The sequence below is a fragment of the Planococcus citri genome, chromosome 2, assembly GCF_950023065.1.
Source record: "Planococcus citri chromosome 2, ihPlaCitr1.1, whole genome shotgun sequence".
NCBI classification, from domain to species: domain Eukaryota; kingdom Metazoa; phylum Arthropoda; class Insecta; order Hemiptera; family Pseudococcidae; genus Planococcus; species Planococcus citri.
Genome location: NC_088678.1, coordinates 81167546 through 81183426, shown reverse-complemented (window position 1 = coordinate 81183426; position 15881 = coordinate 81167546). Strand labels below are relative to the sequence as shown.

General features: G+C 34.3%; 1 protein-coding gene across 2 annotated transcripts; it reads left to right on the top strand.

The window, feature by feature from the left end:
- The first annotated feature begins 3561 nt into the window (after nucleotides 1–3561).
- Nucleotides 3562–13593, top strand: LOC135837994 (protein croquemort-like). 2 transcript variants are annotated; one of them, XM_065353466.1, is made up of 9 exons: nucleotides 3562–4126; nucleotides 4285–4587; nucleotides 4696–4856; nucleotides 4941–5082; nucleotides 5156–5374; nucleotides 5491–5699; nucleotides 9481–9775; nucleotides 9883–9956; nucleotides 13077–13593. In XM_065353466.1, the coding sequence occupies exons 2-9, from the start codon at nucleotides 4477–4479 to the stop codon at nucleotides 13315–13317; spliced, it is 1452 nt and encodes a 483-aa protein (XP_065209538.1). In that variant the 5' UTR covers nucleotides 3562–4126; nucleotides 4285–4476; the 3' UTR covers nucleotides 13318–13593. The 2 variants fall into 2 exon arrangements, with proteins under 2 accessions (XP_065209538.1, XP_065209537.1); XM_065353465.1 differs by having other exon boundaries at nucleotides 4249–4587.
- The last annotated feature ends 2288 nt before the right edge of the window (nucleotides 13594–15881 follow it).

Here is a 15881-nt window from a genome sequence, read left to right as displayed (position 1 = left end):
ATTGACCCGTCTGTCTGGCATCACACAACTGCTTGGCTTCCTGTTCAGCTTCTCAAAGTCATTGACCCGTCGGCCTGGCTTCTCAAGGCTGTCTGGATTCCTGCATGGCCCCCATAAAGGTAATTGACCCATCTGCCTGATTTCTCAAGGCTGTCTGGTGTCATGACTGGCCTCCATAAAGGTCATTGACTCATCTATCTGACTTCTTGAGGCTCTCTGACTTTACTTCTGGTCTTTAAAGATCATTGACCCGTTTGTCTGGTATCACAAGGCTGTCTGACTTCCTGTTCAGCTCTTAAGGCCACTGACCCGTTGGTCTGGCTTCTCAAGACCGTCTGGTTCCCTGTCTGACGTCTATTGAGGTCAATGGCCCATCAACCTAACTTCTCGAGGCACTCGACTGGATTTATTCTTGATTTTCAAAGGTCATTGACCCGGCTGTTTGGCTTCTCAAGGCTGTCTGGATTCCTGTATTGCCTCCACAAAGGTCATCGGCCCACCTGTCTGGCTTCTCAAAGCAGTCTGAATTTCTGTCTGACCTCCATGAAGGTCATTGACCCATCTATCTGACTTCTCGAGGCTCTCTGGCTTTATTTCTGGTTTTTAAAGGTCATTGACCCGTTTGTCTGGCATCACAAGGCTGCCTGGTTTCTTGTTTTCAGCTCCTTAAGACCACATGACCCGTCGGTCTGGCTTCTCAAGGCCGTCTGGATTTCTGTGTGACCTCCATATACGTCATTGACTATCTATCTGGCTTCTCAAGGCTCACTACTGGCTTTATTTCTGGTTTTCAAAGGTCATAGGTCCGTTTGTCTGGCATTACAGGGCTGCCTGGCTTCCTGTTCAGTTTCTTAAAGCCACATGACCCGTCGGTCTGGCTTCTCAAGACCGTTTGGATTCCTGTCTGACCTCTATTAAGGTCATTGGCACAGCAATCTGACTTCTCAAGGCTCTCTGGCTTTATTTCTGATTTTCAAAGGTCATTGACCCGTCATTCTGGCATTATAAGGCTGTGTGGCTTCCTGTTCAGCTTCTGCAGGTCATTGACCTGATGTCGGTCTGGCTTCTCAAGACTGTCTGGATTCCTGTATGGTACCCATAAAGGTCATTGACCCATCTGTCTGACTTCTCAAGGCTGTCTGACTTCATATCTGGCCTCCATAAAGGTCATTGACCCATGTGTCTGACTTTTTGAAAGATGGTTGGCTTGATGTCTGGCTTTGAAAGGTCATTGTCCCATTTGTCTGGCATCACAGGGCTGCCTGGCTTCCTGTTCAGTTTCTTAAAGCCACATGACCCGTTGGTCTGGCTTCTCAAGACCGTTTGGATTCCTGTCTGACCTCTATTAAGGTCATTGTCACAGCAATCTGACTTCTCAAGGCTCTCTGGCTTTATTTCTGATTTTCAAAGGTCATTGACCCGTCATTCTGGCATTATAAGGCTGTGTGGCTTCCTGTTCAGCTTCTTCAGGTCATTGACCTGTCGGTCTGGCTTCTCAAGACTGTCTGGATTCCTGTATGGTCTCCATAAAGGTCATTGACCCATATGTCTGACTTCTCAAGGCTGTCTGACTTCATATCTGGCCTCCATAAAGGTCATTGACCCATGTGTCTGACATTTTGAAAGATGGTTGGCTTCATGGCTGTCTTTGAAAGGTCATTGACCCGTCTGCCTGGATTCTCAACAACGTCGGTTTTCCGTCTGATTTTCTAAGGTCATTGACCCGTCTTTTTGGCTTCACGGGGTTGGTTGGCTTTCTCTCTTGCCTTATGAGATCATTGACTCGCAAGTCAAACTTCTCAAGACCATCTGGCTATCTGTTTAGTCCTATGAGGTCATTGAAACCTCTGTCTGGCTTAAGGCCGTCTGGCTTCCTTCTAAGGCCATTTACCCGTCTGTCTGGCTCTCTGTCTGATCTTCCAAGGTCATTGAACAATCTGCCAAATTTCTCAAGGCCGTATGTGTTCTTATCTGGTCTTTAAGAGGTCATCGACCTGTCTATCTTGCTTTTCAAGGTCGTCTGGATTCCTGTGGGACCTACAAAGGTCATTGACCCACCAGTGTGGTTTCCTGTCTGGACTTGTAAGGTCATTAACCAATCTATCCGGTTTCTTGTAACCATCTGGCTGTCTGACTGGCCTTCTAAGGTCATTGACCCGTCTTTCTGGCTTGCACGTTTGCTGCCTGTCCTTTTAAGGGTTTTAAAAATTTTCAGTTTTCAGCAAAAAAGTGAGATTTTTTGCATTTATGTTGGAAAAGTAAAAGTTTTTATTGCAGCAGGGCTTTCTGGCAACTTTTTGTAAACCAAGACAATACTTCTGTCTGATTTTTGAAAAGAAGTTGAGACCCTTTATGGCAATTTTCAGCAAGCAAGTAAGGCATTCTTGCACATTTTTGTTTAAAAAGTGAAAATTGTTGCAGCAATAATAGGCAAAAAGCAAAATTTTATAAATTTTAGTTAAACTTTGGTACCTATTTTTTATGTCATAAATGGAAAAAAGTGAGACTTTTTCATAATCTTCAGTCAAACAATGTGATTTTTTCGCAATTTATTGATGAAAAACGAAACTTTTTGGCAGTTTTTGGCAGCTTTTGGCAGCAAGACGTACGCGCGTACCTACGACAATTCCAGAAAAATATAGGGCTTTTTAATAATCTTAGGGAAAAATGCGAGACTTTTGAGCAATTTTCGGAAAAAAACACACTGGAATTTTTTTGAAAAGAAGCAAAAATTTTATCGCAGTAATCGTCAAAACAAAGACTCTTGTGGGTTTCAGGAAACGATACGCTCTTTTGATCTAGCTGGGTTTCGTTCAAATTGGAGATTGTCAGTTCAAAAAGCTCCCTCGTCAGTTTAAAATATGTGAGTGAAATTTCATCTTCAAAATTTTTCCATGATGTACTTAGGTAGGCATTATTGTACCTACTTATTCTTGTTCTGTTTTTGTATTTTTTTTTTTAATGAATGAAAATTTCATGTTATTACACAAATTTTTACGTACGTTATGTTTACAAGTTTTCATTCATACGTATACTTATTGTGGCGAGTATCATAGAATTTTACCTATTATCTAGCACCTAAGAATTTGATTGCCTATACCTACTAGTACCTACGTAAATAATTTTTTTAAAACACTTTTACGTTTTATTTTTTTGTAAATTTGACGTAAATAGGTATACGTAGGTACTATGAAAATAATCGACTACTCCGTTGAATTGCACGATACTCACTCGTGTATACCTAACTGTGTACTGTATGTACTTCTACCTAGACCTCCAGCGATATCTGCATTTTAAAAAAAAAATCAACGAGTAATCAATGCATTTCTTTTTTCAAGAGAAAAATTATTGTATCGATGATAAGTATACCGAGTACTCATTTGAGTACATAATTTCGAACAAAACATCACGATGGCAATCAATCTTAACAACACTTATCGTTCACAGACAGTACCGCCTCCATTAATGAATTATATCTCTAGAAAACAAATAGGTTTTCCATTTAAATTATTGCATCTACTTGACCTTGCTGCATCGTTTACATATTATTTCATCTGATTGACATTCGTAGTAATGATGATGCTACTTATGTACATAGTCAAGTTAACTTAGGGCACAAACAGTCTCGAGAGTGTAATAGTCTAATTTTCCAGTATTGACAAGGCTCACAGTTTGAATCACCAAATTATACATACTACATAGAATTATTATTTCATCAAAACAGTTACATACCTAGTAGAGATACTAATTCGGTAATTAACGGATTCGGATTCTTCTTTTGTATGTAGATAACCTATTATTATTGTGATGGAAAAAAAAATTGAACTCTATATGAGTAAGGTTTCCCACGTTCGTCTGCATGCGTAAATGAATCAATCTATAAAGATTTAAATACCTATCTATTTAGTATAGTTTTTGTGTTGCCTGGTTCGTGTATCGATTTTTATTTTATAAAATCATGTTGCTATTATCATTTGTTCTTCATTGATGTGTGGTTAGTGGTTTAATTCATCTATATAAGTGGGATTTGAATTTTTTTTTACACAAGACGTCGAATTAATGCCCGATGGTCTTTGGTTCGTCGCGACTGGATGATTGATTTAATTTCAATTCCATAATTATTGTGGTAAGTAATTTAATAAAAATTTAGTTTGAGCGAATTTTTATAATTATTTATTAGAATTTTTTTTCACATAAATTGAGCATCAAATTTTAAAATTGAAGAATTTTTTATTTATATGGGTTTAGATATTACTCACCTGAGACAGATAAAATGCTCAACAGATCACAAGTACCTACTTACTGAACGACAAGAGGACAAAATCTGCCAAGACATATTTTTCACAAAATACATTCTGTATTTTTGTTGAAGTCGTTTCAGCTCATCTTGAATATTGAAGCTCGAGACTTCTAAATGCAAAAATCTCGCGATTGATTAAATTCTGAAATATTTCCGATACGAGGCCATGCTTGAAAATGATCAATATCATTACTTATCTATTTTACGGATGCGGAAGTTTTTTTCTCGTACTTGGACTAGCGATAAGCGGATTTTGGGAACCGTTATTTCACAATATATTAGCTAACGTACGTACCTACCTACCTACATAATGTTAATTTCATCTGTTTTTAATCATTTTTATCATATTTATACCTATTCAACCTAATATTCTAACGTTATTACTCGTATTTCAGCAATTAGTTCTAACGAAGGATTCGCAAACCGGAGAAGTTTGGAGTCAAAACTCAGTTCCTATTTATTTTAAGGTTTATATGTTCAATTGGACGAATCCTACTCAAACGTTGGCCAGAAAACAAAAAGCCAATTTCGCGGAAGTTGGACCGTATACATTTAGGTTGCTAAGTTAATAACCTTTTAATGATATAAATGGCAATGAACGAATGCACTGATTAGGAATATTTATTTTTAAACGTTCTAGGTTTTCCCAAATTAAATCTAATGTTATTTGGAATCAAAATGGAACTGTTTCGTTTCGAGTTGATCGATTATGGAGTTTTGTTCCTGAAAAGTCGAATGGCAACCTGACTGATCATATTACCAATATTAATGCAGTTGCTATTGTAAGATTTTTGGATTTGAATTTTATTTGATAAGCATCCAGACAATAAAATCTATCAATTTTTTGAATTTCAGTCTCTCGGTGAAAGAGTCAAAGACACGCTTTGGATCAAGAAATTCCTCTGGAGTGCATTTCTCGACATACTCGAGAAGCAATTATACGTGACTAAAACAGTCGAAGAATTGCTTTTCAAAGGATACCGCGACGAAGTCCTAGATATCGGAAGATTCGCCAAAAAATATTTAGCGATGGATTTCGGATATTTACCCGAAAAGTTCGGATGGTATTTTAGGGTAGGTACTCGCATTGTTGTGTTGTGAATAACTTTTGCAACATCAAAGTTGAAATACGAGTAGGTATAGTGATGCAATTGTGATTTTTTTTTGTTTTTTGTTTTGTTTCTATACAGAAAAATGCAACCGAGAAAAATACTTTCAATATGTTCACCGGTGCAGAAGATATAAATAAGCTGGGTTTAGTGCATTCTTGGAATTTTAAAACTGATAGCGGCGTTTATTCCGATCACTGCGATCAAGTGAGAGGATCGTTGGGCGAACTTTGGCCAAAGAATAGCGCTGAAAAAGATAGCGTTTCTTTGTTCATATCTGATTTTTGCGGGTAAGTACAGAAATTATTATGGATATACGAGTAACAATGGGTTCTTTTTTTTTTTTTGGTAGTAGGTTAGCATAATATTAGATTACCTATCTTTCAAAGTTTGAAAATATTAGATAAGTAGGAAGGTACCTAGGTAGAGGTACATTAGAAATGAAGGGATCAGGGATAAAGCGATAACTAGTCAGCTAATGCGAAGGCTTTTAGCTGCAAAGTGAGCGCAAAGCTGTAACTGAAAAGTAAAATTGAAAAATGAAAATAAAACTGAAAACTTTTCAAAAATAACAGAAAACTGATAATGAAATTGAACATTCAAAATATCAAGTCCAAAACGTAGAAAAAAATGAAAGTTCTGAACATTCAATTGAATAAACTGAATAAAGGGTCATTCCATGTCAACTCAACCAAAAAAAGGCGATTTTGAAAGTCATGTCTTTCGATTTCGCTCATATTTTTTTACAATACAAATATATAACCACCCAGTAAGTAATAACCCCGCAATCAGTTTGGTCTCAGACCCCTCAGGGGGTGGGTGGGGGGGCTTCCATTATTTTCACATTGTCTCGAGGTACTCAACTTCAGCAGCTCATTCCTCCAAAACTATGATACTTTGATCAAAACTGATTTCACAGTTCAAAAGAGCATTGCATTTAAAAGTTTATAAGCATTTTGAAGTTTTCAAAAGTTGAAAGTTGAACTTTCAAATTGAAAGTTCAAATTTCAAAATGGGGCTGCAAGTGGGAGCTACCATTTAAAATTTTGAAAAAAATTCCATAGATGAACCTCTTGATGCTTTTTTGAAATATTCAGGTTTCGAGATGGTATCTCTCAGTGGGGGAGGAGCACCCCCACCCCCCCCAATTTTGGGCAAAACTTTTGAAAGAAAATCTGGGGCATGTGACATATCGAATTCTATGTTTTTGGTGACGCTGAACACGAATTTGACGTCAGATTTTTGACTGGACTCCATCCACGGCCCCAAACATTTTTTTTGGACTTTTACCTATTGGGGGAGGTTCTGGGGGCCATGGGTGAGGTCGATTTAAAAAACTATGGCAATATTCGTGTTCAGCGATATCGAAAACATACTATTTCATGTGTCACACGAATCACTCGAATGTAACCATGTTTTTGGGGATTACACCCTTTGGGGAGGTGCCGGGGGCCGTGGACGGATCCAATCAAAAATCTGACGTCATATTCGTGTTCAGCGTCACCAAAAACATACTATTCCATGTGTCGCACGAACAAAAACACTTTTTTGAACTTTTACCCCTTTTGGGGAGGTACTGGGGGCAATGGATGGGGTCCTATCAAAAATCTGACCTCATATTCGTGTTCAACGTCACCAAAAACATAGAATTCGATATGTCACATGCCCCAGATTTTCTTTCAAAAGTTTCCCAAAATTGGGGGTGGGGGTGCTTCCCCACCATTAAGAGATCCCATCTCGAAACTTGAATATTTCGAAAAAGCATCAAAAGGTTCATCAATGGAAATTTTTTCAAAATTTTAAATGGTAGCTCCCACTTACAGCCCTATTTTGAAATTTGAACTTTCAACTTTTGAAAATTTCAAAACGATGATAAGTTCTAAATGCAATGCCCTTTCGAACTGTGAAATCAGTTTTGATCAAAGTATCATAGTTTTGGAGGAATGGACTGCTGAAGTTGAGTACCTCCAGACAATGTGAAAATAATTGAAGCCCCCCCGCCCCCTGAAGGGGCTGGGACCAAACTGATTGCGGGGTTTACTGGGTGGGTAGGTATATTGTAAAAAAAATTTGAGCGAACTCGAAAGACATGACTCAAAAACGTTGCTTGAGTTGACATGAAATGACCCTAAAGCATATAATAAAATTTGAAAACTTTGAAAACAAAATCAAAATTTGAAAATGAAACCAAAAGCTCTGAAAGTACAAAAACTGAAAATGAAATAAGTAAATTGAAAATACAATCGAAAACTCTGAAAATGTACCTAATCAAAAACTGAAATTCAAAAACCAAAAATGAAATTGAAAATTCTAAAAATTGAATACCTACTCGTATGAAAATAAAATTGAAAACATTGAAAATGAAATCATAAACTGGATGAAATCAAATACATACTCTGAAAGTCAAATATAAAACTCCAGAAGTAAAGTGGAAGTGGAAAATTCGAAAAATAAATTAGAGCCTCTGAATATGGAATCAAAAATCCAAAAAAAAAAAAAACTTGAAGAAAATTCACAAGTTTGAAAAAAAAAACAAGAAAGAGAAGAGAATTTTGAAAATCAGAATTAAAAACTGATAATAGTGATAATCAATAATAAAAATAAAAAAACTAAAAAAACTCAGAAAATCAAATCAAACGCTGAAAATTAAATTAAAAATGTTGGAAATGAAATCAAAATGAAATAAACAACTATAAAATTGAACTTGAAAACTGAAAATTAAATTAAAAATTAAATCAAAAATCGATAACAAAATAGAAAATTTTGTACAAATAAGTAAATAGATTCTAGATGAAACACCGAAAATAAAATCAAAAACTGGACATAAAAATTAAAATTCTGAAATTAAATAAAAACCTACAAAACTAAAACTGAAATCCAAATCAGAAAATGAAATTGAAAAATTCAATCAAAAACTAAAAATTGGATCAAAAAATGAAACTGAAACGAAAAAATTAAAATCAATACTCAACTGAAAATGAAATTGAAAATTCCTATGTAAAATCAAAAAAATGGAAATCAAATAAAAAATAAAACCGAAATTGAAAACAAAAAATGAAATTAAAGACTTGAAATTTAATCAAAAAACCGAAAATAACGTCGAAAATTTTGAAAATTCGATCCAAAACAGAAAATAAAATCGAAAAATGAAAATGAAAATAAAATCTAACACTTGAAAATAGAACAGAAAATTCTAAAAATGAAATTATAATAATAATACTGAAATGAAAATGATTAATAATTAAAATTGAGTTCGGAAATCAAAAACTGAAATAAATTAAAAATGTCAAAAATCAGATGAAAAACAGAAAAATCAAAAAATCAAAAAAAAAACATGAAACCAAAAATTCAGAAAATGAAATTAAAAAGTGAAAACGAAATCAACTAAAAATGAAAAAGTAATGGAACTTCAAGAAAACTTGCCAAAAATTGCATCAAAGTGTTGAAAACGTGAAACGATAGGTATACAAAAAAAAAGTTGAAAACTTGTCAAAATGGTGTTACGAGTATAACGCAAAATAAACTATAACGTGAATTTTTGCGATTGGTGTATTTGGCCCCTTTGATTTTTAAGATAGGCAATTTAATCACCATATTATTTTTAGTACCCGGATTTCCATGCCATAAACAACTCGGCAACTCTCCGCTTCCTCGGTTCACCTATCATTTTATTGAACATTTTTTTACAAGCTGAATCATTCAAATATGACCCCCCTCCCCCCCCAAATAATTCATCCATCTTCTAATGGTTTTCATGAACGCTGAGTTCAAACAATATATTTTTTTAGCTGGAATGCTTTAGAGAGGGAAGAGGGGTTAGTGAGAAACTCAGTCAAAGCAATGGTGACTTTTTAGTATTTTTTATCAACTCGAACTAAAAAAATGAAGTAGAATCTGTCAATTTCGCTCAATGATTCATTGTTTAGCCAAAACGAATCATTTCAAGAGTTTACAATGCTATAAAATTATGAAAAAATTTCCCCCCGGCCATATTAAGCATAAATGAGATCCTTAAGCATATTTTTGTAGTCCTGGTTACTTAATGCTATACGTATGGTATATTATTTTCAGATCATTCGAATTAGAAAAATCCGGAACTCAAATCGTACACGGTGTCGAAGGAGTACAATTCACCGGAACTGCGAAAACTTTCAATAATACGAATAAAAGGGCGAAGAATCGGTGCTATTGTAAAAACTCCAAATGTACTCTCCCTTCAGGAGTCAGAGACGTATCAAATTGTGTCCACGGACCCGTTTATGTTTCCTTTCCACATTTTTATTTAGCCAACGATATTTACCGAAGGGCTATCAAAGGCATGAAGCCGGATCCTGAAAAACACAAGTTTTCCATAACCATGCAAAAGGTAGGTACCTACGCTTTATTTGCTTTTGAACGAAGATTATTTTTAAAAATTTAATCGTAAAATTGATTCGAGTACTATAAATTTTAATTTTTGGGCAATTTTTTCAGGAGAGTGGGATATTGACGGAGATTTTCGCGCGGTTTCAAATCAATATAAAAGTGGAACCGTATCCAGGAATTGGGTAAGAGTTTGACTTCTTGTTTTTCCTATAGAGAACCTTTTTGAATTCATAGGTACTCTCCAAATTGAACGAAACCAAGCCACATTGAAAGAGCATGTCCTTGAACTTCCGAAACCAAAATTTCAGAATGTTGAAGTTCATTTTTGGATTTTAGGGGAATTTTTTTTAATTTTTCAAATTTCAAAAAACTGCTTTGAGCTACAGTAAGTATAAGTAAGGACAATTTTTAAAGTATTTATGAGATGAAAATGTTTTTGGCAAAGTGAACCAATGTGAGTAATTCCTTCAATCCAACTTCCACAAATACTGGTTTTGGGCCATACTGAAGCCTCCAACGGTTTGTTGATTTTCTCCAGAAATTTCAAATCGGTCTGTAGGGTCAAAAATGAACTACTTAGTTGGTGATCAAGTAAATCAGAGCTCATAGGTACTCATTTGTATCAACAAAAAAAAAAAAAAAAAAAGTAACTTCAGTATCAGTAAGTAACCAAAAAAGCATGAAAAAGTAACCCAAAATGACAAATCACGTGTAAAATGCAGACAAAAATCACCAAAAAAAAAAAATAAGTTTGCTTTCAATTGAAATCCTGAAAAAGTGAGCTTTTTTTGGAAATTAAAGTGAGAATATTCAAAATTTTTGGCAAAAAGCGAAAATTTTGACAATTTTAGCAAAAAAAATGGCTTTTTTAGCAGTTTTTGGCAAAAAAATCATTCATTATCACAATTTGTGGGAAAGATTGAGATTTTTTGAAATTTTTAGCAAAATAACCACAATTTTTAGCAATGTTTGAAGACAAATAAAAACGAAGCTTCTTGGAAATTTAGCCCAAATGTGAGACTTTTTGCTATTTTTGGCAGGGAACGAGATTTAGACAATTATTTCAGCAAAAGACAGGGCTTCTTTGCAATTTTTTGGCAAAAAAGAAAAACTTTTCAACAATAGAAAACCCTAGTTTTTTTACAAAAAAAAAGTATCGTTTTTATGCCTCTCGAAATACAAATTTTCAAGAGCTTTTGCCCTCACAAGCCTGTTCTCTTTTACTTCTCAAAAATTAACATCCTAAAAAAAATCTTTCAATAAAAAACAATCGTGTTAAAAGTGCCTCAAAAACAAATTTTCAAAAACTATCGCCCTTGCTTCACTCTGGCCAATTTTTTTTACGTTAAAAAATTTTTTTATTCACGTTTGGGCTCCAAAAATTTAAAACAAAAAATGAAAATTTTTATGAGTCAATGTGAATTGAATTGAATATGATACAAATATCAATTGACAAAATTGGCATTGACTTGACAATTTTTTTGATTGAAAAATTGAAACAGGAAATCCAGATGGGTAATGGCCGATGGGTCTTTAAAAAATCAAATTTTGTCAAATTTTGACCTCGAAAGACCAATTTGAGGGGTCTCATGATGCTTTTTTTGGGGGGGGGGGGGTGTTATAATCACAAGATCATTACACCCGTAAAGGGGGGGGGGGTTAAATTTGGTTTGTGAGGTTGATGTTTTTTTTTATTAGGGAGATGAATTTTTGTATTTCAGAGGGTTCGTCAGGGATGGTAGGTGGGTTTTCTTTTATCTGTAGTGTAAGTCTGTTTCGTTTTAGTTGGGGACAGTTGAAAAGTATGATGCGTTTCAGAATTTCTTGAAACGAGCAAAAATTTGGCTGATTCGATATTTTTTTTGATTGAAAAATCGAAATTAAAAAATCCAAAAGTGAGATTAAAAAATCTCATTTTCAAATTTTGACTTTACAGGACTCCTTTGAGAGGCTTTATGCGGTTGAGATTTTTTGACTCAGACAATTTTTTGAAATGGAAAATAATCCAAATGGAAAATGGATCATTGAAAAATCTACGTTTTTTAATTTGCACTTCACAGATCCGATTTCAGGGGTTTCATGAGCTCCAGAATTTCTAAAAATGAGTGAAAATTGAGCCGATTTAAAAAATTTTTCGATTGAAAAATTGGAATAAAAAATTCAAATGGGAAAAGGGTCTTTAAAAATCTAAATTCACAATTATTCTTAATTGTGATCTGTCACGAGAAAACCAACTTAGTGTCCAAAAAATCGATATCTTTTTTATGGTGGATATTAGTAGTACTTGAGGTGCTGAATCCGACTGTGGGGGTTGAAACGTTCGCGAACGATTCTCTTGACCCTAAATCTGAGGTCAAAAAATTAGAGCAACCACAGTAAAAATTGAAAAAAATGTTTTTTTGATTTTCTTAAAAGGTAGGGTATGTTCTGGGGAGTCGAAATGCAAATGTTTGCAACAATCGGCCCACATTTGGAGGATTTGTGACATATTTTGAAATTTGAGTAAGGCTTGAGTTGGAAAAATCAACTCTTTTCATTTTGAACAAATTTGTTAAGAAACGTGATAAATTTAATAATAATAACTTATTCTTCATTAATAATTCAAACTCTGGTAGTTTTTGCAACATTTTTGGCAAAAAATTGATTTTGGAAAATTTTGATTATTGGACTTGGCTACCTTGAATCTGATGATTCTGAAAAAAAAAATAGCGGGTTATGTTGGCACTCATGGGGGACAAAAGGGGTGCAAGTTTCACGGACCTACAAATTTTAGATCGCCTGATACATAGACTCAAAACTTCAGTAAAATTTACGTTTTGGACACTAGGTTGGTTTTCTCGTGAGTCGTGACAGATCACAATTTTATTTTCAGGTCATAATTTTCACAAAAATAAATTATTGTTTCCAAATGTTCGGCGAAAAATAGGGCATTTTTAAATACTTTGGCAAAAGTTGGGACTTTTCGGCAGTTTTGACTAAAATAAAAAATTGGAAAGACTTTTTTTTTGTTGAAAAATTTCAAGTGAATTAATGTTGATATGAGAAGTCAATTTTTTCACTTTCCAACTTTAGTCGGGGAAAAAAAAGGGAAATGATCCAGGCTGAGCGAAGCGAGACCAACGAGGGTGAAAAGTTTCAAAAATTTCAATGTAATTCAAGAAGTAAATTATTTGAAATTTTTATTTCAAGAGTTTCAAGAAATACCCTTTCTATCTAACTAAGTTTCGTTTAAAAAAATGGGAAAATGAATTCCAAAGGTTTCTTCATTATTTATATTTTCATTTCAATTTTTTTTTGTACAGCTTCTTCTCAAATTTGCCAAGAATGATGGTTCCTACAGTATGGTTCGAAGAATACATCGAATTACCAGAAAATCTACAAAATCGTATGAAATTAGCTTTCAATCTCGCACCAAATTTGCTATCAACGTTCGGATTTATATTTATAATTCTCGGTTCCGTTCTGTTGAACTGCGGATATATTTATACGCAAATGTATGTAATTTCCGTCGATCCTGCACCCATATCGAACATGATACTTTAATTGTTACAGTTTACGATAAGATTAAGTACCTATAAGAATAAAACATCATTTTCATTATTATAAGTATAATACCCGAATGCTTTTGTGTGATGTACGAGTATAAGTAATTAAGTATATGAATTTGTATAGTTTCGAAATATATGTAATATCATTATTCATTTTAGTATTTATAAAAGTGTAAAGTGTAAATATTTGCAATAATTTTATATTTTCATTAGATAGGTACCTAGTACTCGTAATCTATCCATGATAATAAACGAGCGATAAATCTCGAGAGTTTCTTTTCACGTTCCTTATTAGAGTAGGAAAATAACGTAAAAAAGCGAGGGCGAAAAAGAAAAAATTGGCACATCAATTTTTTCTTCGGGAATGTGTTCAGATGGACCCTCTGAACTACCAAAAAAAACCCGACCCTCCTACCCCTGGAGCTAATTTTTTTAGGGGGCTAAAACCGGTTGCGATTCACGTTTTTTGCGTTTTACTCCGTAAATATTAGGTTTACGATAAAAACTACCATGACAAAAAATGTTCCCCTTCAAATTCTCGATAATTTGATACTGCTCTCGATACCCATCCCTCAAGGGGGGTGCCTAAAAAAAGGGGTGGAAAGAGTAGGTGTTTCAAAAAAATGTAAGTCCAGTAAATTAATCAAAATTACCACCTAATATTATTCGTTTTCGCTCATTTTTTTTTTTTTACAAAGTCTACACACCCAACTACTAATCAAACCACCATTGATTGGTCTTCAACCCTCCCTGAGGGTTGGTGGGGGGTGCTTGATTTTTCAAATAACACTCAACTGAATCATGTATTCGAAAAACGAATCTGGACGTGCGATATATCGAAGAATATGTTTTCGAGGTCGCTGAATACGAATATGAACTTAATTTCTGGGTCTAACTCCTCAAAGCCCCTCTGTGCCCCAAAAAGGGGGTCAAAATTTTGAAAAATCGCGAAAAGTCGAGTGATATATCAAATGGTATGTTTTCGAGATCGCTGAGTACGAATATGAACTTATTTTTTGGGTTCAATCCCTCGAAGCCCCTCTGTGCCCCAAAAAGAGGGTCAAAATTTTGAAAAATCGCGAAAAGTCGAGTGATATATCGAATGATATGTTTTCAAAGTCGCTGAGTACGAATATGGTATTATTTTTTGCCCCCAACCCCGCAAAGCTCCTAACTGCCCCAAAAAAGTCCAAAATTTTGAAAATTTCTGAAAAGTTGAGTGACATATCGAATTGTACGTTTTCAAAGTCGCTGAGTATACGAATATGAATTGTTTTTCTGCTAACGATTCCTCAAAACCCCCTTACGCTCCCCTAAATAGGACAAAACTTTGAAAAGTTGCCAGAAGTCGTGTAATATTATGTCGAATATTATATTTTCAAGATCGTTGATAACAAGACCATGGACTCATTTTCAATATATCACTCATTTTACTCTTTACACTTCCCACCAATTAGTGATGTTGAAATGCGCGCATATTCATTTGCTTGAGCATTTGCGCGCAAATTCCACTAATGGGCGTTATTTGCTTCTATTTGTGATTTTCAACATGAAAAGTTGTCCAAAAAACGAAAAAGCATGAAAAATAGGGTAATAAAAGCAGAAAAATTTCTCATATTTTATTTTAAAGGAAGGGGAGATGTTCAATATTATTACAATCAATTTGTTTCACTACTTAGGTACTTTAAAAAACATTTTGATTTTTTTCAATTCAAAATTTCAAAATGTTTAGATTTTTCCTCCCTAATTTATCACTACTAGAGTAAAAAATTTTAGAAATTAAAATTTCCAAAATAAGGGAAGAATAAGTGGGAAATTGAAAAATTTTTGATTCAAAATATGGAAGTACGAGCCATTTTTTCAAAACTACCTGAATATTTTTCAGAAAAGGGGGGCTCCAAGTTTTTGTTTTATGATTAAAAAATAGTAAAAAAGACAAAGCAAGACAATTTCTCGAATTTTATTTGAATGGAAGGGGGAGGGGTTCAATATTATTTTTTCACTACTTCAAAAAGCATTTCGATTTTTTTTTCAAATCAAAATTTTCAGATGCTTTGATGTCTTCCCCTCCCCCTGAAATTTATCATCACTTGGTAGAAAATTTTTAGACATTCATATTTTCAACAAAAAAAAAAGAAGAAGAAGAAGACGACGAAGAAGAAATAATAAATGAAAATGGCAAAAAATTTTAGTTAAGTATAATACATATGAAAAGACAAGCCATTTTCTTCCAAAAATACTTCAATTTTTTTCAGAAGGAAGTCTCAAGAGTTTTGTTCCATGATTTAAAAATAGAACAAGTGAGCTAGTATGCTACAAATTCGATATATCACTCGACTTATCGCGATTTTTCAAAATTTTGACCCTCTTTTTGGGGCACAGGGGGGCTTCGAGGGATTGGACCCAAAAAATAAGTTCATATTCGTACTCAGCGACCTCGAAAACATACCATTTGATATATCACTCGACTTTTCGCGATTTTTCAAAATTTTGACCCCCTTTTTGGGGCACAGAGGGGCTTTGAGGGGTTAGACCCAGAAAATAAGTTCATATTCGTAT

Bases quoted from the DNA above. Each gene is read 5' to 3' on its own strand.
- LOC135837994 (XM_065353466.1), top strand. From the start codon at position 4,477: ATGATCAATATCATTACTTATCTATTTTACGGATGCGGAAGTTTTTTT. The intron at 5,083-5,155 runs GTAAGATTTTTG...TTTGAATTTCAG, and splicing joins ATATTAATGCAGTTGCTATT to TCTCTCGGTGAAAGAGTCAA. The intron at 9,776-9,882 runs GTAGGTACCTAC...CAATTTTTTCAG, and splicing joins TTTCCATAACCATGCAAAAG to GAGAGTGGGATATTGACGGA.